At 50.7% G+C, this 22063-nt stretch overlaps 1 protein-coding gene across 1 annotated transcript in view; it reads left to right on the plus strand.

Annotated features, from left to right (window-relative positions):
• Positions 1-22063, plus strand: part of MYO1G (myosin IG) — a 61756-nt gene that overhangs the window by 29952 nt on the left and 9741 nt on the right. Inside the window, exons 19-21 of the mRNA XM_066626905.1 lie at positions 2125-2229; positions 3448-3561; positions 3797-3951. Of these exons, the coding sequence (XP_066483002.1) occupies positions 2125-2229; positions 3448-3561; positions 3797-3951 (374 nt within the window). The remainder of the gene's footprint in view (positions 1-2124; positions 2230-3447; positions 3562-3796; positions 3952-22063) is intronic.

Genomic DNA, 22063 nt, shown 5'->3' on the forward strand with positions numbered 1-22063 from the left:
AGGGGGGGATGTGCTCATTCACAGGGGGTAGGTTTCCAATAGCCTAGTGGTGTAGCTAGAGGGGTGTAAAGCACTAAGTTTTGCAGGGAACCTCACCACAGCATGCAAGGGGCCCTTCCCCTCCCCTTCGGAGCCATTCCAGGCGGGGGGGGGGGAGCAAAACAGAGGCATAGGCCTGGCTCCGAAGGGGAGGGGCCGCCTGTACACTGCAGTGAGGCTCCCTGCAAAACGTATTGCTTTGGACTCCCTCTAGCTAAGCCACTGGCTGTGAGCATGTTCAGAGTACATTTTCTTCACTACTGGATATTCAGTTGATTCTGTACCTGGAATCTCAGGGTGGCTGGAGGGGGTGGCTTCCAGGCAGCTCTCAGACTAGACAGAAGTTGTGCTCGTTTTCTCCTTGACAACTTGGCAACTGCGGTCTGTACCGTCAGGCGCCAAAGGATTTTGGGAAGCTTTGTCAGTGATTGGTTTTGCTGGCTGAATGTCACAGCAGGGGTCTGATAGGCAGAGAGACCAAGGTGTCCTTGTCCTGGAGAATTAGGCAGAAAGAGGGTAGGAAAAGAGGGGCAAGGAAAGCATAAGAAGGACCCCCTTGGATAGAGCCAATAGTCTCCCCCCCCCCGAAGGTGATATTTGGAGCCATCTGGCCCCTGAACAGGGAAGCACAGTTTTGCCATCCTGACTGATAATAGCTGCTAATAGAACTTCCTCCTGAATGAATTTTTCTACCTCTCTTTCTAAAGCCATCAAAGATGGTGCACCACATCCTGTGGCAGTGAGTTCCAGAAATGCCTTGTGCAAAGATGGCCTATCTTTTGCCTGATCTGCATCTGCTACCAACCAGTTTCCAGCAAAAACTGGCAAGAGAAGCAAGAGATCTGATGAACGGGGGGCTAGAAGAGGGAATGAAGCCAATGGATGAATCTGAGCAGTGAAGGAGTGGGTGGAGGGGATGAGAGAGAGGCACTGGGCCAGGGCATGAAGAGGGCTGAGGAATCACCAGGCAGATCTTTGGCTCCAAGCCCCTGGTCTCCTATGAGGCAGCTGTCTTCCGAAACCTGGAACTGGTAACTCCAGAGGACTCCAGCTGCAGCCATGCTGGGGTGGGGGCCATGGAGACTGCCTGCTTGAGTCCCTTCCATGCCCTTCTGCAAGGCCTGCTGAGTCAGTCCAGTCCTGCTGAGTCAGCCCTGGCCCACATGCTTGGGTGGGTGGATGCTTGATCCTCCACAGCTGCGCACTAGTGCCATGTGGTTCTTGGCAAGGAGGACCAACACCAGGGCACACAGGGTTTCCTGCAGGAAGAGGGGGTGTGAAGTGATTTTGGAGATGCAGGTTTCAGAAGAGAAAGACTTTCTATGCAGTCTCCATGGTGATTCCTCCCCAAATCCTTCAGGCAGGGAGCGAGAGCCTGTGTGGGCGGTTGCAGCCTCCGCTGCCGCTTCTGTGCTTGCCTGCTACGGAGTCCTGCTGTGCAGACAGCCTTCCCCCCACCCCCAAACTCACTCACACACATACACTACCAGTCAGAGAGAAAACTGCTGTATCAGTCTTAGCATCAAGGGCTGGAGATGGAATGGGGTGTGGGGGGACAACCCACATGCTTGTCTTCAGCCAGAATGAAGTCACTCCTGACAGCAGTTCTGTGTCACAGTTCTGAGTGCCAACTAGACACTCCGGAAAGTGCTGTGGCTGGGCCTCTCTACATCATTTCCCTCTGATACAAAGACCCCCTGATTTGGATCAGAGCTGCTGGGAGTAGTTTGGGTTTTTTAGCTTAGCACAGATTCTCCAACTTAAGTCTGGTGTGCTTTGGTTGCCCCTGCCGTATCCTGCTGACATTCCCAGCCTCTGCCATCCAAGCCCTGAGTGTACCCTTCCCCCCCCCACACTACTCTGCTTCCTCTTGTGCAAGGTCGTCACAGACAGTGCTGTGGCTATAGGAGGATTGCTCAGCACCTCTCCCCATTCCGTGCTTGGCAAGTCCTGTGAGGTCCTCTCCCCATTTTCAAGAGGAACAGGAACTTCCCCCAAATGGAGAAGATAGGAATCACCCCCCTTTGTTTCTGTCTTGATCCCACAAAGGCCTGGATCTGCTCAGGTTCTCTGTTGTTCTTCCAGGTGGATGAAAACTCTAGAATGGCCAACCTGTTTGCCAAGAGGGTGGCAGCCCTGAAGGATAAAGTCCACTTCACTGCGGTGCTCTTCTCCTGCCATGTCCGCAAAGTAAGAGGCTACAAGTGTCATGTCCTGCTCTGTTGCTGCCCCCCCTAAGGAAATATGTTGTAGCAGCTGTGTTGAAGTTGAACAGGGCTTGGTCTGGGCAGTGTCTGGATGGGAGAAGAAGCCATCTGTGTGGTCCTGATGAGTCCTCAGGTTGTCTTCAGTGCATGGCAGGGTGATGTGGTTGCAGGGAGCACTGTCAGATGTTATCACTTGCAAAGCCAGACTTTTGTATTCACTACTATTGCCAGATGCAAGGGAGCGCACCAGGATGCAGGTCTCTTGTTATCTGGTGTTCTCCCTGGGGCATTTGGTGGGCTGCTGTGAGATACAGGAAGCTGGACTAGATGGGCCTTTGGCCTGATCCAGCAGGGCTCTTCTTATGTTCTTATGTACTGTACTCTCCTTTTCCTCCCTCATATGAGTTTTTCCTTCTCACAAGGCCTAAAGTCCAGGCACCCCTTTTTCCTGTTCCTCCTCACACCACTCAGCCATGAGGAGCCTCCATCCAGCTCCTAAATGGTTTAGGTGCTGTTATCACACACTCTGGCCTTCTGGTTGGGTTTAGCAGCTCAGGGAGAGCCAAGGCTGTGTGAGCCAAAATGGTGGCCATCGAGCTGTTCGAGGGCTGAATCCATCATGGCAACCACTGAGCCAACTGGGGAAGGCTTCCCCCAGAAGCCAGAGGGGTGCAGAGGGGTGGGGACTTCTTTGCCCATTGGCATCCCTGTGATTAAAACTCTGCATGCTCTGCTTTGGAAGTAAGAGTGGAAACCCAACCCAGTTCAGCAGAAAATGGGATGCATCAATGAGGGCTGTGATGCCCTCATTTGAGCCCAAGGGCTCAAGCTCAGAAGTAAACCTAAAGTGACTTTCCAGCTGCTTTGCAGGGCTTCTAAGGCCTTCAGAGGCCCAATGCAGCCTTCAATTGCATCTGGAGGTCTCCAATTTGGAGCCAACTAGACACAAGGGCAGGTTAGAAGGCCTAATGCAGGACCCGCTAGACCCAGGACCCACCAGACATTGGGTTGCAACTTACCAAGTGGGTCACGACCCACAGTTTGAGAAACTCTGCTCTAGCCTTTTCCTGTCTCCATGGCTGGTACTAAGGTGTCCTGGCCCTTGCTTTTTGATGCTAAGGACATTGTCTGTCTTCTTTCCCTCCCTCCCTCCCTCCCTCCCTCTGGTGGACTTCCTGGCCTTCCACACAACCATTTGAAGATAAATCACTTTAACAAGAGTACAGACCGAGCCCTCCTCATCACAGACCAGCATCTGTACAAGATGGATCCACGAAAGCAGTACAAGGTGATGCGATCCCTGCCTTTGAGCACGGTAAGTACCACCTCTTGGAATGCATCTGGCTCGTCACTATCTAAGGGAGTGGGATGGCTGGCTGCCTGCTCCCTTGACAGTGTTCTGGAACAGAAAAGAGCACCCGCTGTCTGCTGCCCGGAGAGGTCTCTCCTCTTGCCCATCCCAAATGTCCTGCCATTTCCTGTTCCCTTGGTGCTCTGGTTCCACATGGAAGAGACAAAGATGGCTCCTTTGTGACTTTCTATCCTGACAGATTACCGGTGTGAGTGTGACCAGTGGTGGGGACCAGCTGGTGGTCTTCCACACACAGAATCACGACGGGCTGGTGGTCTGCCTTCACAAAATGAAGCCGGAACAGGACAACCGCGTAGGAGAGCTGGTGGGAGTGCTGGTGGACCACTTCAGGAGGTGGGTGACGGTGTTAGTGGTGGTGAGGGGCACAGGCAGGTGTGAGAATCCTGTGACTAGTCATGGGGGGCCTCCATTGTCAGGTGGCATTGAACTGTCAGTGTCAGTTTTGAGACCCAACATAACTCTAGGAATTATATTTAGCAAGGGAGGTGGTAAAGTCTCCTGCACTGGAGATCTTCAAGCCACAGCTCAACAGGCACCTGCTCGAAATACTCTAGGAGGATTTCCTGCTACAAGCAGGGGGTTGGACTTGATGACCTTTTGGACTCCTTCCAACTCTATGATTCTATTATTTTTTTCCACTCATTATTTTTCAACGTGTTATGTTGTACTTGTTATATGTTATTACAGCTCCAAGTAAATATATATGATAAGCTGGGCACATAAATAGATGGAAAAACAATTCCTTTACACTGTTTTACAATGAACATATCAAAATTAGGTTCATTTGTGGTACCAAATTCCTTGAGTATGCTTACAAAAAAGAAGGCTGTGTGCCTTTCATATGAGCCTGTGCAAGGGGTTTAGGGAGGATACTGCATTTGAAAAGAACATCACTCCCAAAGGTTTTTATATAGGAGGACAGAGTTGGTCCATCTTGGACCAAGCTAGATGTGCATGCCAAAGTGTGATAGAGGCGTGTGACAAACCGTGCCTCTTTTTTGTCAGAAATGGTCAGCCTGGGCGCGCCCTCTCAGGATCAGGCCACAATGGGAAGGAGCAGTTTGGAACCTTGGTATTCACGGGAGATCCATTCCAGGACCCCCATGGATACTGAAAACCACAGATAATTAAATCTGGGGGGGGGGTCCTATGTGGTGCTGCACTAACTTATCAGGGCTTGCGCACAGCCCTCCAAAGGTCACAAGCAGCCTCTTGGCTTCCTCAGAAAGCCTCCCAGATGTGACCAAAAGTTGCCAGTATGAACTAGTAGTGACTTCTGGTCACCTTCAGGAGGCCATTGAAGGAGGCCGCACACAACTGTGCCCAAACTGTGCCCAAAAAGACTGGCAACCCATATGGTAGTAGTACTTATGTCTGGGTAATGTGCTGTTCTACAATGAGAACGTTTGCTTACATAAACAATGTTTACCCCTTCTCATGGTCTCTTGGGGCCATGCAACACCACATGTGATACTCAGTTGTGCAAAGCAGAAGACCCGCATGGGCAAGGAGCTTCTTCTCCCCCACCCCAGCTTTAGGGTATTAGCTAAACATCCCCCTCTCCAAGTGACATTTTCTCTCTGAGTGGGAAGATGGTTGAGACAAAATTATGCAGGGGATGGACAGAGTGGATAGGGAGATGCTCTTTACACTCTCACATAACACCAGAACCAGGGGACATCCACTCAAATTGAGTGTTGGGAGAGTTAGAACAGACAAAAGAAAATATTTCTTTACTCAGCATGTGGTTGGTCTGTGGAACTCCTTGCCACAGGATGTGGTGATGGCACCTGGCCTGGATGCCTTTAAAAGGGGATTGGACAAGTTTCTGGAGGAAAAATCCATTACGGGGTACAAGCCATGATGTGTATGTGCAACCTCCTGATTTTAGAAATGGGCTATGTCAGATGCAAGGGAGGGCACCAGGATGCAGGTCTCTTGTTATCTGGTGTGCTCCCTGGGGCATTTGGTGGGGCCACTGTGAGATTCAGGAAGCTGGACTAGACGGGCCTATGGCCTGGTCCAGTGGGGCTGTTCTTATGTTCTTAACTACAATTCCCAGGAAGCCTTGCAGGTCTTCTTGTTATCTGGTGTGCTCCCTGGGGCATTTGGTGGGCCGCTGTGAGATACAGGAAGCTGGACTAGATGGGCCTATGGCCTGATCCAGTGGGGCTGTTCTTATGTTCTTAACTACAATTCCCAGGAAGCCTTGCAGGTCTCTTGTTATCTGGTGTGCTCCCTGGGGCATTTGGTGGGCCGCTGTGAGATACAGGAAGCTGGACTAGATGGGCCTATGGCCTGATCCAGTGGGACTGTTCTTATGTTCTTAACTACAATTCCCAGGAAGCCTTGCAGGTCTCTTATTACCTGGTGTGCTCCCTGGGGCATTTGGTGGGCCGCTGTGAGATACAGGAAGCTGGACTAGATGGGCCTATGGCCTGATCCAGTGGGGCTCTTCTTATGTTCTTATGGGCGCGTCTCTGTGTCCTGTCCCCTGCAGGGCAACAAGTGGTAAAGTTGGGGGTGATTTCAGTGGGAGAGGGAAGTATGTTAAAAAGTATCCCCCCCCCCCGTCACCTGCTGACAGTCTGGCATGGAACATGGCAGCCTCTGCAGCTCAGGGGAGAAAAAAAAAAGCTTCACTGTACAGCTGAGAGCCAGAAGAAGAAGTTTGGCTCCTAAGAAAGGGGTGTGCTGAAAGTTGTTGAGACTGTGTCTGCCACCAGGGGTCACTGTGTGCCAGGAGCTTCTCCTCTGCCCTCCCACCCCCCCCATTAATCCCCTCCGTAGGCATAGTGCAAAGGCACGTGGGCTCATTCACCCTCCAGCTGTCTTGGGTGCAAACTCCAGCCCTGCTGCCTGTGATGGCTGGACAATGGCTGGGCTGGGCCCCCACTCGCCCTGGGATTAGAGAGAGCTGCTCTTGACCCACTGCCCCTGGGACACCCGGAGGCCAGTCATCCAGGGGGAGAGGAGGGGCAGGAGTCTGAGCTGGGATTAGGGGTGAGGAAACACCCTCTTCTCTTGATGCCAAGGCTCCCGCCTGCCACAGGAGTCTGTATCTTTCTTGCTTCCTGGGCATGGGCAGGTAGCATGAACTCTATTCCAGGGAACAGGCACTTCAGAAATGTGCCTCCTGGGAATTGGATGGACCAGGAGGGTGTGTGTGCAGTGGATACAATGCCAGTTGTCTAAGGCATGGAGCAAGAAATATTTTTTACCTGACATCTGCATGCCATTAGGGAGGGGGCTGACTTGTCCCCCTGGAGTCAGGAGGTCCATAGCCCAGGCGCAACAGAGGGAGAGCAACTCTCACCCCTGGAGACCGTGGGGTGTGTTGCAGCGGGGCCTCTGTGGAGGGCTTAGTGACAGGCTGGAGCATGCGGGAGGGGGCACCTCTTTGAGCACCCAGCTTCCAAGCTGTGTTGCACTCCTGTTGGCCAAAAGGGCCAGATACAGGCCGGGTTCCGCCACATAGCAGCAGGTAACAGATGGGGACCTTCTCAGGGACCCCCCTGGGTGGCAGGTCAAGTCGTCACCATCTGCTCCAGGCAGCTGCTGCTGGCACATGCCTGAGCCTGACCGGCTGGAGAGAAGAAAAGAGTGCAGGAGGGTGGGGCGGGAGAGTGGGGACTGCTCACCACCATGTGTTTCCCTAGAGCCTTACAAAGGGGATTGCGAGGAATTACTGCACAATCCTGGCAGGTTGGGAATGATGGGCGACCAGATAGCTGCCAGGGCTGGGCTGGGCGGAGGGGCATCCCTCTGGGGGATGGGTCTGTGCACAAGTCACACACCAAGAAAGAGGGAGGTTCACACCAAGGTTCAGGAATCTGCCTGTTTCTGAGTCTAGCAGAAGCTGTGTGGCATTTGGCTTCACACCTAGAATTAAGCAGCTCTGCCAGCTTTTTTAATAGCAATTTTTCACCCCAGATAAAGGAACAGGACCTGATAGTTAGATGGATACTTGTTAATTGGTGTAAGGTGATTAGTAAGCTTTGACATGGGAGTCACTTGTTCAAATCCTGCCTTGGCTATGAACTCACTGCAGCCTCATACACCCAGCCCCCCACCTGGAAGAGGAGGATAATCCTGTTAGCCCACCTTACAGGTTTGTTGTACAGTTTACTGAGATGGCGTACATCATAACAGACTTGGCAAACATAGTCTGGGCCTGGCTCTGCTTGACAGTTCATCTCATTAGCCACATGCCAGGTGCTGTATAGACTGCAGGAACAGCACGGTTGCTAACTGGAGGGGTGGCCTGGTCTAATCATGAGCTCAAAGGGTCCCACTTAGTGAATCAGAGTTACGGTCTCCGCATTTCCAGCCTTGCTTTGTATTTGGTGTGATTGGCAGCAAAGATAGTAGTTATGATGGTTCTGGAGTAGATCTGCAGAAGGTTTGTATTGCCTGCATGCTGCAGTAGCAAACCAACAGCAATATTTGGCACCAATCCAAGTCACTAGTAGGGGGAGGCAGAGAGAGCCATTGAGTCCTGCTGGCTCATGACCCAAGGACCACCTGCTCTGGCATGCCACTTGCGGCAGTGGCCGGCTGATACTCTGGGGAGCCCAGAAGCCCTTTCCTGCTCTTTCCAGCCACTGGCATTCAGAAGGTCTTTGGCCTCTGACACAAAGACATCCTTTAGCTGGTGTGGCTAGCAGCAGCAGCGGCCGCAGAGCAGAATGGCTCTGACGGTGAGTGGGAGGGGCCGCTACAACAGCGCATTGTGGCGCTTGCAAGTGCTGCCCCCCTGCATGCGGCTGCCTTTGCATGTGGGTGAGAACTGCACGTTGTTTGTGGGTGGACCCCCTTCAGACAATTCAGCACATTTGTCTCCCAAATCACCAGCTGCCTAGACCTGCAGGCTGCTCTGTGCCCTGAAGGGACTCCTGCTTGTTAGCACACTTTGCACTCACCAGTTCTAAAGACTGCACTGACTGCAAGACTCTCTTGGGCCCTGTGCACACTCACATTGGGAGCCAGTGCTGCAAAAGTAGTGGAACACACTTCCAAGCAGGCATGCCAGGACCGGACCCTTCACAGTTCTTGTGCACGGATGGGATTCCCCATTCAGAAAAGAAAGGAAGGGTTTGGGAAAGGAGCTGGCCAAGGTGCTGAGTGGAGACGTCCTGGAGAGCACAGGCCTGAGTCGGGCGGGTCACTTTCCCCAGCCGCTTGTTCTCAGAAATAGCTTTAGCCTAAGACATTCTGCCAAGCCAAGTGGCTGCACTGGAGGCTCTAGGAAGTTTGCTCCAGCCTCTCTTGTAACCTGATCCATCTTGCCCAGACTTCTCCACTCCAACTTTCCAGGGTTGGTGTGGAGGTTCTTTCCTGTCCCCTGAGCCTCTTTGAGCGGGAATTGAACTGGGACCATTGCATGCAAAAGAGGGGCCCCACCACTGAGCTGAGGCCCCGTGGAATAGGAAAGTGAGGCAGCCCAGTTCTGGCCCAGGAGTAGAACTCCAGTGTCAAGAGGGATTTGGATTTGCAACCAGCTTCTTGCTCTATCCTGTGCTGTCACTCTCCGGGCCCTTCCACAGAGTGCAGCTAGTTTCTTTAACTGTCCTTCCTGCTTCCCACAGGAGGCTGTGAACTGAAACCGAGTTAGATGTGGTTAGGGATTCAGTTAAGGTTTATCTAACCATGTTACAATTCCCAGGAGTTCTGTGAGGAAGTCAGTTTAGTTAACCTAAAGCAGTATTGCAGATAGTCGTAGTCCTTGCCAATCGTCAGCAATGAACCACTGGAGGAGCTGCTCTCACATTTTAGGACCACTGAAACCAGGGCTGGCCTTGATGTGGGGCAGCCTCCCTGCTCTGCACCACTTCTCCTTGCAATGACTGGAGTGGAGGGGGGGGGGGGGTGAGAGCTGGCTTCCCAGCATCCCCACCCTGGTTTCATTTCAAAGAGAAGCTGTGCAAAGCAGGGAGGCTACTTGCCAAGCTCTTCATAGATGAGGAGAAGAGGGATGGGGGCATGTCCACTAATTCACTACTGGCCTGCCCCCCACTTAAGAACATAGAGCCCACTGGATCAGGCCAAAGGCCCATCTAGTCCAGCTTCCTATATCTCACTGTGACCCACCAAATGCCTCAGGGAGTGCACAAGACCACAAGAGACCTGCAGACTGGTGCCCTCCCTTGCACCTGGCATTCTACTTCTAAAATCAGGAGGTTGTACACACCATGGCCTGCATGGACTCTTCCTCCAGAAATTTGTCCAATTCCCTTTTAAAAGGCATCCGGGGCCAGATGCCATCACCGCATCCTGTGGCAAGAAGTTACACAGATTAATTACATATTGGGTAAATAAATATTTTCTTTTGTCCTAACTCTCCCATTTTAGCAGATGGTCCCTGATCCTGGTGTTGTGTGAGAAGGAAAGGAACACCCCCCCCCCACTCTATCCATTCCCAGCAGAATTTGGCATGTCTAGATCATGTCCCCCCCCCCCCCCCCGTCTCCTTTTTCTTAGACTGAAGAGTCCCGTTGCTGTAGCCTTTCCTCATAAGGGAGGTGCCCCAGCCCAGTCAATCATTTTGGTTGCTCTCTTCTGCACCTTTTCCATTTCCACGATATCCTTTTTGAGATGTAGCGACCAGAACAGGACGCAATACTCCAGGTGTGGCCTTGTTGTTTGTTTGTTTGTTTGTTTTATTGGATTGTAATCACCATTCTCCTGAAGGGCACCCAAGGTGCCTTACAGCTCTTAAAATTAATAAAATTATAAAATACAATAATAAAATAAATAATAAAACAACAAGACCAGCAGCAATAAAACCAGCAGTACAAAACAATTGTTAAAAAAAGCAGCCATCATGCTCTCCATCAGGTATCAAAAGGCTTTCTGAAATAAAAAAGTCTTCAGGCCTCACTGGAAGGTTAACAGTGAAGGAACTCAAAGAGGAGGAATTCCACAATAAAGGCGCCACCCGCCAAGAAGGCCCTATTTTTTTGGCCACCGTCCCCCTTGATGGTGGCACAACCAAGAGGGCCCTTAGGCCTCAATACTATTTATACTTTCCTGGAGTGTCTCATTGATCACAATGGGACTTACTTCTGAGTAGACTTGCATAGGATTTGGGCTGTTAATCTCCTCCACATCCAGATCACCATTCCTTTCCCCAGACATAAACACCAGGTCTAACATGTGTCCAGCCTCATGGGTTGGGGTAGAGATCTTTTGTGACAGGCCCGTGGTTGTCATGGTGGCCATGAAATCCTGAGCTGTGCCTACCTCTGGGGCGTTGGTGTGCACATTGAAGTCCCCAATACCAATAGGTGGGGGGCCTTCAATGCAAGGTCTGAGATCAACCCAGGCAGCTCAGGCAGGGAGACGGTTGGGCAGCAAGGCAGCCAGTACACCAACAGAATTCTACTCCTGTCCCACCCTTCCAATGTGACATACAGAAAGTCAAACCCAGTGAATTGCCAGACAGGGCTTCTGGCAAGGAGATGGAATCCCAATAGACTATTGCCCCCCTCCCACCCCCGTGGTGGCTGCACTACCTGGAAACACAGTGGACAAAGCTGGGAAAGATTTACTCCTGTTTCATCCAACCAGGTCTCTGTGATACATGCTAGATCAGCATCCTCACCCAGGATTAAATCCTGGATGAGGATGTGTTTTGGCAACTTTCAGTCTCGAAAGACTCTGGTATCGCGCTTTGAATGGTGGTTCTGGAACAGCGTCTAGTGTGGCTGAAAAGGCCAATTCGAGGGCGACAATCCCTTCCACACTGGGAGCAAGTGCAGTCTGTCCCTGGTCTGTCTCCCAGGCTATTGGGCCTTCCTTCTTTGCCTCTTTGCCTCAGACTGTTGGCCAAGTGTCTCTTCAAACTGGGAAAGGCCATGCTGCACAGCCTGCTCCAAAACGGGCCGCTCAGAGGCCAGGATACTGAGCTAGCATGTATCACGGAGACCTGGTTACATCCTGGATGAGACAGGTTTTATTATTTACTGATCTGGCATTTAGAAGCAGCAGTTTCAGACTCATGGAGCTACTGCCAAGGCCCCCAGTCCTCAGAGAGCTGGAGGGAAGGCTGGAAAGAGGGACAATCTGTCTAAGACGGACCCTCCTTCCCCTGGAATGACCCTGCCCTCCCTCCATTGCCATATCTTCCATGGCCCATCACTCTATTGATCTTTCCCCTCCCCTCCCCTGAGCTCCTAGATGAAAATAAACACATCTCTTACCAGCGAGGCCCACCTAAAAGCCAGTCTATAGAGCACCTGCTCAGAATTTGTCCTGTCACATATTGCTAAACTTGGCACCAAGGCTTCCACTCCTGCAAATTACAAATTAGGAAACGATCGATGGGGGATGATGACAAGGAAAGGCGCTGGCCTGCAAGTAAAAATCAACAAGATGGATCTAGGCCACTCCTGCAACAGCTCCCCACGTTCAACCCAGTCCTGGCACGGCTCACTAACTCCCACAACCCTCTCTCACAGGGGCATAAACTCAGAATCCCTCTCACCTACGTGTGCTACCTCACAATCCTTCCTGTGCCTCCCCCCTCTCACATGAGCACAACCACCCAGCTTCCTCACCCCTATCTCACAGGGATGCAGGTTATCTCACTCTTATATCCCCCAACTTGCATATCAAGCCTCAAGGGAAAAGGACTTACCATCCATTGGCCTTACCATCAATTTGTACATTGGCATTATCACATTAGCTGTTTTATTATCAATAACTTTTCTAATGATCACTTATTCATGGGGGTGCAAAAGAGAGAGACTAAGATGATTACTGGGCTGGGGCACCTTCCTTATGAGGAAAGGCTACAGCGTTTGGGCCTCTTCAGCCTAGAAAAGAGACGCCTGAGGGGGGACATGATTGAGACATACAAAATTATGCAGGGGATGGACAGAGTGGATAGAGAGATGCTCTTTACACTCTCACATAACTCCAGAACCAGCGGATATCCACTCAAATTGAGTGTTGGGAGAGTTAGGACAGACAAAAGAAAATAGTTCTTTACTCAGTGTGTGGTTGGTCTGTTGAACTCCTTGCCACAGGATGTGGTGATGGTGTCTGGCCTGGACACCTTTAAAAGGGGATTGGACAGGTTTCTGGAGGAAAAATCCATTACGGGGTACAAGCCATGATGTGTATATGCAACCTCCTGATTTTAGAAATGGGCTATGTCAGTGCAAGGGAGGGCACCAGAATGAGGTCTCTTGTTATCAGGTGTGCTCCCTGGGGCATTTGGTGGGCCGCTGTGAGATACAGGAGGCTGGATTAGATGGGCCTATGGCCTGATCCAGTGGGGCTGTTCTTATGTTCTTATGGGCGCATGTGTGGGCATGAGTGCATGCACATGCAAAGGTGGTCTTTGGGAAGGGGGTCCATGTGGCAGGGGGGGCCCTGAGTAGAACAATCCTTTGAGCTTTAGGCCCAGAAACGTATGTGTGTATTTTTAACTATAGATGAAAAATCCTGCATAATTAACAGAAGCTGCATAGAATTTGTGTGAACACAATGAACATGTTGCACTTTTCCTGTGTGCCATTTGTGCCATTTCCAAGTGCGAGACTTCAGCTTTTGGGGGCATAATCGTCAGTTAGTTGAGATTTTAATTTACACTTCTTACGCTTTGACAGTGAAAATGCGTACTTGAAATGAAGGCGTTACCACAGGGAGAGAATATGGTTTCCATCTGTTTTGTGCCAAATTTGTACGTGTTGATACGTTTTGATCAAATGCTTAATCTTGAAACAAGGACTAGGAGAATGCCGTTGTCACATACGGCTGATGACACTATCACAATGCCTAAACTCTAGGTTCTGGGTTCAGTAAATTTATTTAGCAAGGAAGTGGGTGGGGGAGATGTGGAGAAAGAGGGCCCAAGGAGTGGCAGGTTGAGACAGTGACCCCTGGACCTGGAGGGCAAGAGGGATGTGAGCAGCAAAGGGCAGACAGAGGAATTCTGCCAGTTGGGGCTTCTCTGATCACTGCAGTATTGCCATGTGGCAGCCTGAATGCTGGGGGGAGGGCAAGAACCAGGGGCGGGGTTAAAGAGCATGCATGGATTTGAATGCATAACCGGTCCATGTGTGGGTGTTCCAAGGGCAGCTGCAGGTGGAAACCTGTCCTCATACTTTTGCCGCTCCTCCCACTTTTTGAGTCATCTGCAGAGTTGCTGAATCCCCTCTTAACTTCTGCAGCTGAAGCCTGGGTGGGGGCAGCTGCTTGCCCCACTTTGCAGATGTCTGGGAGCCAGGGAGATGGTTGCTAGGCAACAGTCAGAAAGCTCATTAACAGACCAGATTAAACAGTGAACCTGGAAGGCAGGAGAAGGAGAGGGAAGAAGGTGTCAAGGTGACAGCAGGGAGTGGGGGGGCACTCGCAGGGGGAGCTGCCTGCAGGCCTGGCTGGGGTGGGCCTCTCGGCTCCTCTCTGTGGTGGTCTGTGCAACCCTGGGGATGGAGTGTTGGTCTTTGGAGAGCTGTGGGCTTCCTCCGTGCTCAGCTGCACCTCATTTTCACCTGGTGGGAGGTCAGTCATGGCTGCTTATTTATTCATTCACTCACTCACTTCAGTGATTTATGTGCTGCTTGTTAAGCTGCTTGTATTAACAGGCAATAAAAACATGTCTAGAAATAAGCGATGCAAGTTTTGAGACATCACATAAGAGAAGCCCTTCTGGGTCAGGCCAAAAAGGACCCTTCTTGTCCATTTCCACCAGCTGCCTTTGGGAGCTCAAAGGCCATTGCTCCCCTGCACCTCTATTTGGAGTCCTGTGATTGCCACCCCCAAGAAGGGCACGGTTGAATTGGGAAAAGTACAGGCGAGAGCAACCAAAATGAAGAAGGCTGGAGCACCTCCCTCAAAGGGGAAGCACTGGGGGCTTTTTAGTTAGAACAAAAGGCAAATAAGGAGGGACTTGATCGAAGCATAAAGCAGAGGTTTTTCTGCCTCTCTCACAATGGTGGAGCCAGGCTGAGTCATTCAATGACCGGCAGGAGATGTAGGGTGGATGAGAGGAGGTTCTTCACGCAGCGCATAATTAGTCTATGGAATTCATTGCAACAAGATGTAGTGAAGGCCACCAGCTTAAGTGACTTTAGAAAGGAATTGGACAAATTCATGGAGGATCAGAAATCTGTCGCTGTCTACTAGTCCTGCTGGTTTGGTGCTACCTCCAGGTTCAGCTGACTTTGAATACCAGCTGTAGGGGAGCAATGACCGGAATGAGGTGTGCCGTTCTCTCCACCTTGGGGCTTTAGGACATCAGAAGAGCCCCACTGGATCAGGCCAGGGGCCCGTCTAGTCCAGCTGCTTGTATCACGCAGTGGCTCACCAGATGCCACAGGGAGCACCTGAGACAGCAAGACACCTGCATTCTGCCCTTTTCATCTGGCATGTCAGAGATAGACTACTTTGAAAACCAGAAGGTTGCATAGAGTCATCATGAATTATAACCGGTGATGGACTTTTCCTCCATCAGTCCATCCAAGCCTCTTTTCAAGGCCTCCAGGTCAGATGCCATCATCCTATCCTATGGCAAGGAGTTCCACAGATTAATTATAGGTGGCTGGGTAAAGAAATATTTTCTTTTGTCTATTCTAACTCTCTTGCCACTCAATTTTACTGGTTTTGGTGTTATGTGAGATAGAAAAGGAAATCTATCAACTGTCCATTCCCTGCATAATTTTATATGTCTCAATCATGTGCTCCCCAGTGCCTTTTTTCTACACTGAAGAGCCCCAAACGCTGTAGACATTCCTTGTAAGGGAAGTGCCCCAGCACACTCATCATTTTGGTCGCTCTCTTCTGCACCTTTTCCAGTTCCACTATATCCTTTTTGAGATGTGGCGACCAGAACTGGACACATCACTCCAAATGTGACCTTGACATCAATTTGTACAATGGCTAATACTATTGGCCGTTTTATTTTCCATCCTTTTAAAATAATCCTGAGCATGGAATTGAACTTCTTCACAACTGCCACATGTTGGGTCGACACTTGAGCTTACCAGTACCCCAAGATCTCTCTCTGATCTGTCACAGACAGTTGAGAATTCATCATTATATATGTGAAATTTTGATTTCTTGCCCCAGTGTGATTGCTTTACATTTATTTGCATAGAGTGCGCCTGCCATTTTGCTGCCCATTCTCCCTGTTTGAATTGATCCTTCAGGAGCTCTTCACAATCCCTTCTGGACTTCACGTCCTGGAAAGGTCATTCTCATGGTAGGCAAGAGGATGCTGAGCTAGCTGGAGCCACTTTGGCCTGATCTAGCAGGACTTTTCGTAAGTGGGCTTATGAATGCTCTAGAGTTAGGCTTGGAAGAAGGTAGATCTCATCGTAGATCAGCAAGATTTCTGGCTGTCAGTTTAACAAAATCCACATCAAAAGGCCTCCCCCCCCCACCCCAACCCCCAAAAATAGGCTGATAAAACTTAGGAAACTTGGGGGAAAGCCAGGACTGAATTTTCGCATGAAAAATTTTGCACTCGATTCTGGTATTGAAAATGTATTCCTGGACTCAGCGCTTGCTCAGAAGTGCCCAGTTCTTCAATTCTCTTTGTATTTCCACCAGCACTTAGTGACATTATTTTGCACGGGGACTCTGGTTGGGGGCTGCAGAGTTTTATTATAAAAGGAAGGAGATCCTGAAAGCCGTAAGTCTGTCTATTGCTGCTCTCAAACAAACCCAGAGCACAAAGCAGAAATTCTCGTTGCTAGCAATCCTACACACATTTGTCCACAGATGCCACTCTCCCCACCCTGAACATGAACAATGTGCAGCTGGGTCCTTACAGATACTTTTCCGGCCTAATCTTGTATGTGTGGGCCACTGCCAGAATTAGTGTTCTGATGGTGAAGCCTGCTTTATGGCCATGGCAAATGGCCTGCCAGCCGTACACAGAGCCACATGCTACTGGCCTACCGGTGTTCTCTGCAGGCAAAGCAGGGGCCGGTTTGCAGCGGTGGGTGATTGAGCGCCCACTAGACCAGGTAGGTCAGCGGGAGAGGTGGAATGAGATGAGGGAAGGGCAGAACGGGGGCAGGGTGGAGGCAGAATGAAGGCAGAAGGGAGTGGCACTCAGCATAGGCGACTTACGCCAGATGCTATCCCCTCTTGATAGCCTTTCTCTCCTCAGACTTGCACCAGCTAAAGAGCTGGTGCAGGCCTGAGGAGACCCATTGGCAGTTGAAGGGCTTACAGGGATGTAAGGGAAAATATTTTCCCTAGCCTCTCGGAAGCACCCAGACCTCCCACCCAGCATCCACCCCCACCTTTGCAGGATGCATCACAAGCCTTTTTGGCATGGTTGCATCAGTGGGGGTGGGGTTGGGGGGGTAGAATAGGTTTGGGCTGTTAGCCACTGCAGGTTAACAGTAGTCTTGGCTCAAGCATGCAGCAGGTGGAATACCAGAACCAGGGGACATCCACTCAAATTGAGTGTTGGGCGGGTTAGGACAGACAGAAGAAAATATTTCTTTACTCAGCGTGTGGTCGGTCTGTGGAACTCCTTGCCACAGGATGTGGTGCTGGCCTCTAGCCTAGACGCCTTTAAAAGGGGATTGGACAAGTTTCTGGAGGAAAAATCAATTTTTTTCCATGGTACAAGCCATGATGTGTATGCGCAACCTCCTGATTTTAGAAATGGGTTGTCAGAATGTCAGATGCAAGGGAGGGCACCAGGATGAGGTCTCTTGTTATCTGGTGTGCTCCCTGGGCATTTGGTGGGCCGCTGTGAGATACAGGAAGCTGGACTAGATGGGCCTATGGCCTGATCCAGTGGGGCTGTTCTTATGTTCTTAACTACAATTCCCAGGAGGCCTTGCAGGTCTTCTTGTTATCTGGTGTGCTCCCTGGGCATTTGGTGGGCTGCTGTGAGATACAGGAAGCTGGACTAGATGGGCCTAGGGCCTGATCCAGTGGGGCTGTTCTTATGTTCTTATGGAACAGGCTTACACTGAGCCAGACCGCCAGTCCCTGTAGCTTGGTGTTGTCCAGCTCTCCAGGGTTTCCGGCAGAAAGGGGTCTGTACATGGAGATGCTGTCAGGGACTGAGCCTGGGCAAAGCAGGGGCTCTGCCTTTTGCCATACATACAATGCCTGAACTAGCAGGAGGTTGCACTGACTTGGCAAGTCAGTCCTCAGTGAGTCTGATTCCCCCAGCAGGACTGAGTCATCTGGGGGCTTGGAGTTGGCAGGAGAAAAGCTACAGGCATAATCCAGGTTGGGTAGGGGGGTGTTGGCAAGGCTGACTTGGGCCCTGATTTCTTGGCTGGTTGGGGAGCAGTCCAGACCAAGGTCAAGATTTATTTCCCAAATCTTACGTATTTAAAACATTTACATCCTTTCTGTATCAAAACATCCAAGGTGGCTAACAACAGTACTGTTAAAATTACTAGTTAAAACCATACATTCAAAAATGATAACCAAAATCCAGATTCCTGAAAAAGTAGCAGTAACAGCTCCCATCCCAGGTATCTAATCAGCAAATTGGCAGCAGTAAGACAGCGACAATCAAAAGTAAAACACCTTCATGGTGATGCAAACATCACCAAGTACTTGTGGGGGTGGCTTTCCACAACTGGTCCCCACAGCAGGGAAGGCCCTTTCACCAGCCACCACTTGTCTAACTCCTGAAAGGGGCAGTGGCCGGAGTAGGACCTCTGAGGAGGACCTCTGGAAGCAGGTGGCTTGCAGAGTCCGTATTTTGCAGCATCAAGCAGCAAGCCTTTCCTGGACTGTGACACTGCTGGTTGCACACTGGGACGTTGTGTGGAAACCTCATGTTTAACCCTAAGCTCCCCTTTATCAGACAAAGAACTCTTCATATTGAAGACTAGTGTGTTGGGGGAAGTGTTCACAATGCCCCTTTCCCTGTTGTGCTGCTCTATGCACCCTCTTCTCCAACTGCAGTTCACTGAATCCTGGAGGGAAAGCTGGGAAGAACATAAGACAGCAATAGGATGCTGGGATCAGCCTCTGCATCCTAGTTCCACTCCACATTTTAGAGCAGGGGTGTCCAAAGTTTTTGGCTGGAGGGCCACATCATCTCTCTGACACTGTGTTGGGGGCCGGGGAAAAGAAAGAATTAATTTACATTTCAAATTTGAATAAATTTGCATAAGTTTACATAAATGACTATATTAAAGATCAACTTATATGAATGAATGAAGGTCTTGCAGTAGCTCAAGGCCTATAAAAGGCCTTGCACAAAGCAAGGCTGGCCTTTCCTTTGCTGCCTCTGCTACATCACAGACATGAAACAGCAAGCAGTGGAGGGAGCTCTCATCCCACCATCTCATCCCACACGAGAGGTCAAACAGTTGCCCTCACGCTGAGAGCAGTTGCATCAGGCCAGTGGTCCTCCAGCAGTGCGGAGGACCAGAGGCTCATTGGAGACTGGGGGCTCCCTGAGGGCCACATTGAGAAGCCTCAAGGGCCGCATGTGGCCCCAGGGCCGGGGTTTGGGCACCCCTGTTTTAGAGCAAAGGATCTGATCTAGACTAAGAGCCAAAGGGAGAAACCCAAAACACACCTTACTACAAGGTGAGCAAAGAAAAGTGGGTGGAAAGTGGGTCCTCTCTGTGCCTGCCTGCCTCTCTCTCTCTCTCTCTCTCTCTCTGCAACTCAGTGGCAAAGTAGACTTTTATTTTTTAACATGCCTGAGATCTCGTTTGTCTGTTGAAAGTTGTGGTTCTGTCCCTGGCATCTCAGGCAGGGGAAGGCCACTGGTTGGCAGCGTGGAGGGCCACTGGCGCTTGGAGCAGACATTATTGGGCTCGTCATCGCACCCATGGGTCTGGCTCACTGCGAGTCCACATCATGCATTCACAGCTTCCATGGGCCTCAATAGATCTGCACCTCCAGACAGCACCCCATAACCAGTCGCTCACATGGACCTGAACCTCTGGTGCTCCAGGGCAGGCTGATTGTGGATTCATGAGGCTGTGCCTGGTCTCCTTGGCAGCTGCAGAGGGCGGCTGCTTTTTGCTCAGCAGGGCTAGTCTATAAATAGTGTGACAAGGAAGCTGGATTCCCATAACAGCCCCTTTGTTCCCGTGGTGCCATGTGAGCTGCCTGGGGCTGGTTTCTCCTACTGTATCAGGGACTTATGGTTCCTTGATCTGTTGTGCTCTGGCAAGGACTCTGCTGTCCTTGGCACTGGAGTGGGGGGCCCTCAACCCTCCACACAGTAGGCAGGTGGGCAGGAAGTGATGTCAGTCATCTGTGCTGGCTCAGGCAGCTCTGCCTTCAGCACTTCAAATGTGTTTCCTCCAATAAAACGATGAGATAAGAACATAAGAACAGACCCACTGGATCAGGCCATAGGCCCATCTAGTCCAGCTTCCTGTATCCCACAGCGGCCCACCAAATGCCCCAGGGAGCACACCAGATAACAAGAGACCTCATCCTGGTGCCCTCCCTTGCATCTGGCATTCTGACATAACCCATTTCTAAAATCAGGAGGTTGCGCATACACATCATGGCTTGTACCCCATAATGGATTTTTCCTCCAGAAACTTGTCCAATCCCCTTTTAAAGGTGTCTAGGTTAGACGCCAGCACCACATCCTGTGGCAAGGAGTTCCACAGACCGACCACACGCTGAGTAAAGAAATATTTTCTTTTGTCTGTCCTAACCTGCCCAACACTCAATTTTAGTGGATGTCCCCTGGTTCTGGTATTATGTGAGAGTGTAAAGAGCATCTCCCTATCTACTCTGTCCATCCCATGCATAATTTTGTGTGTCTCAATCATGTCCCCCCTCAGGTGCCTCTTTTCTAGGCTGAAGAGGCCCAAACGCCGTAGCCTTTCCTCATAAGGAAGGTGCCCCAGCCCCGTAATCATCTTAGTCGCTCTCTTTTGCACCTTTTCCATTTCCACTATGTCCTTTTTGAGATGCGGTGACCAGAACTGGACACAATACTCCAGGTGTGGCCTTACCATCGATTTGTACAACGGCATTATAATACTAGCCGTTTTGTTCTCAATACCCTTCCTAATGATCCCAAGCATAGAATTGGCCTTCTTCACTGCCGCCGCACATTGGGTCAACACTTTCATCGACCTGTCCACCACCACCCCAAGATCTCTCTCCTGTTCTGTCACAGACAGCTCAGAACCCATCAGCCTATATGTGAAGTTTTGATTTTTTGCCCCAATGTGCAATGACTTTACACTTACTGACATTGAAGCGCATCTGCCATTTTGCTGCCCATTCTGCCAGTCTGGAGAGATCCTTCTGGAGCTCCTCACAATCACTTCTGATCTTCACCACTCGGAAAAGTTTGCTGTTGTCTGCAAACTTAGCCACCTCACTGCTCACCCCTGTCTCCAGGTCATTTATGAAGAGGTTGAAGAGCACCGGTCCCAGGACAGATCCTTGGGGCACACCGCTTTTCACCTCTCTCCATTGTGAAAATTGCCCATTGACACCCACTCTCTGCTTCCTGGCCTCCAACCAGTTCTCAATCCACGAGATCTTCAGGAATCTAGAGAACCCAGCTAAGGTTCCATATTCCATATTCCCATCTGGCTTTTTTGTCTTGGTGTGCCATTCTCACTTAAGGTACAAGAGATCCCTGGTTCATACCCTACACAAGCCCTACCTAAGGAGATGGGGGACTGTAGTTGTGTGTCTGAGCAGGGCTGGTACCCAGGATCAGCCAAGGTGGGCATTAGCTGACAGCCACTATCCCTCCCAGAGGGTCCACTCAGCCAAGCCAGCCTCTGAGTCTTCAGTTCCAGGACAGACATAGTGCCCTGTGCCCCACAGAGGATGCCATGGGGAGGTCCTGTGCAAGGATCAGCACCTTGGCAGAGTCCTGCTCTGCAGGTAGGAGGTCCCAGGTTCAATCTCTGACAGCCTCTCCAGGGAGATCCAATAAGGACTCCAGCTGGAAATCTGGAAAGTTGCAGCCAGCCATTGTTGACTGAGCAGGGGTCTGCCTCTGTGGAGAGCAACTTCACATGTCCTGCATGGTGGACACATAGACAAACACATAGACAAAAAAGCCTTGCTGAAGGAGAATCAGCATGGCTTCTGTAAGGGTAAGTCTTGCCTCACAAAGCTTTTAGAATTCTTTGAAAAGGTCAACAGGCATGTGGATGCGGGAGAACCCATGGACATTATATATCTGGACTTTCAGAAGGCGTTCGACATAGTCCCTCACCAAAGGCTGCTGAGAAAACTCCACAGTCAGGGAATTAGAGGGCAGGTCCTGTCCTGGACCGAAACCTGATTGAAGACCAGGAGTGGGTGTCAATGGGCAATTTTCACAATGGAGAGAGGTGAAAAGCGGTGTGCCCCAAGGATCTGTCCTGGGACCGGTGCTCTTCAACCTCTTCATAAATGACCTGGAGACAGGGTTGAGCAGTGAGGTGGCAAAGTTTGCAGACGACACCAAGCTTTTCCGTGTGGTGAAGACCAGAAATGATTGTGAGGAGCTCCAGAAGGATCT

The sequence above is a fragment of the Tiliqua scincoides genome, chromosome 5 (genome assembly GCF_035046505.1).
Source record: "Tiliqua scincoides isolate rTilSci1 chromosome 5, rTilSci1.hap2, whole genome shotgun sequence".
Classification (NCBI taxonomy): domain Eukaryota; kingdom Metazoa; phylum Chordata; class Lepidosauria; order Squamata; family Scincidae; genus Tiliqua; species Tiliqua scincoides.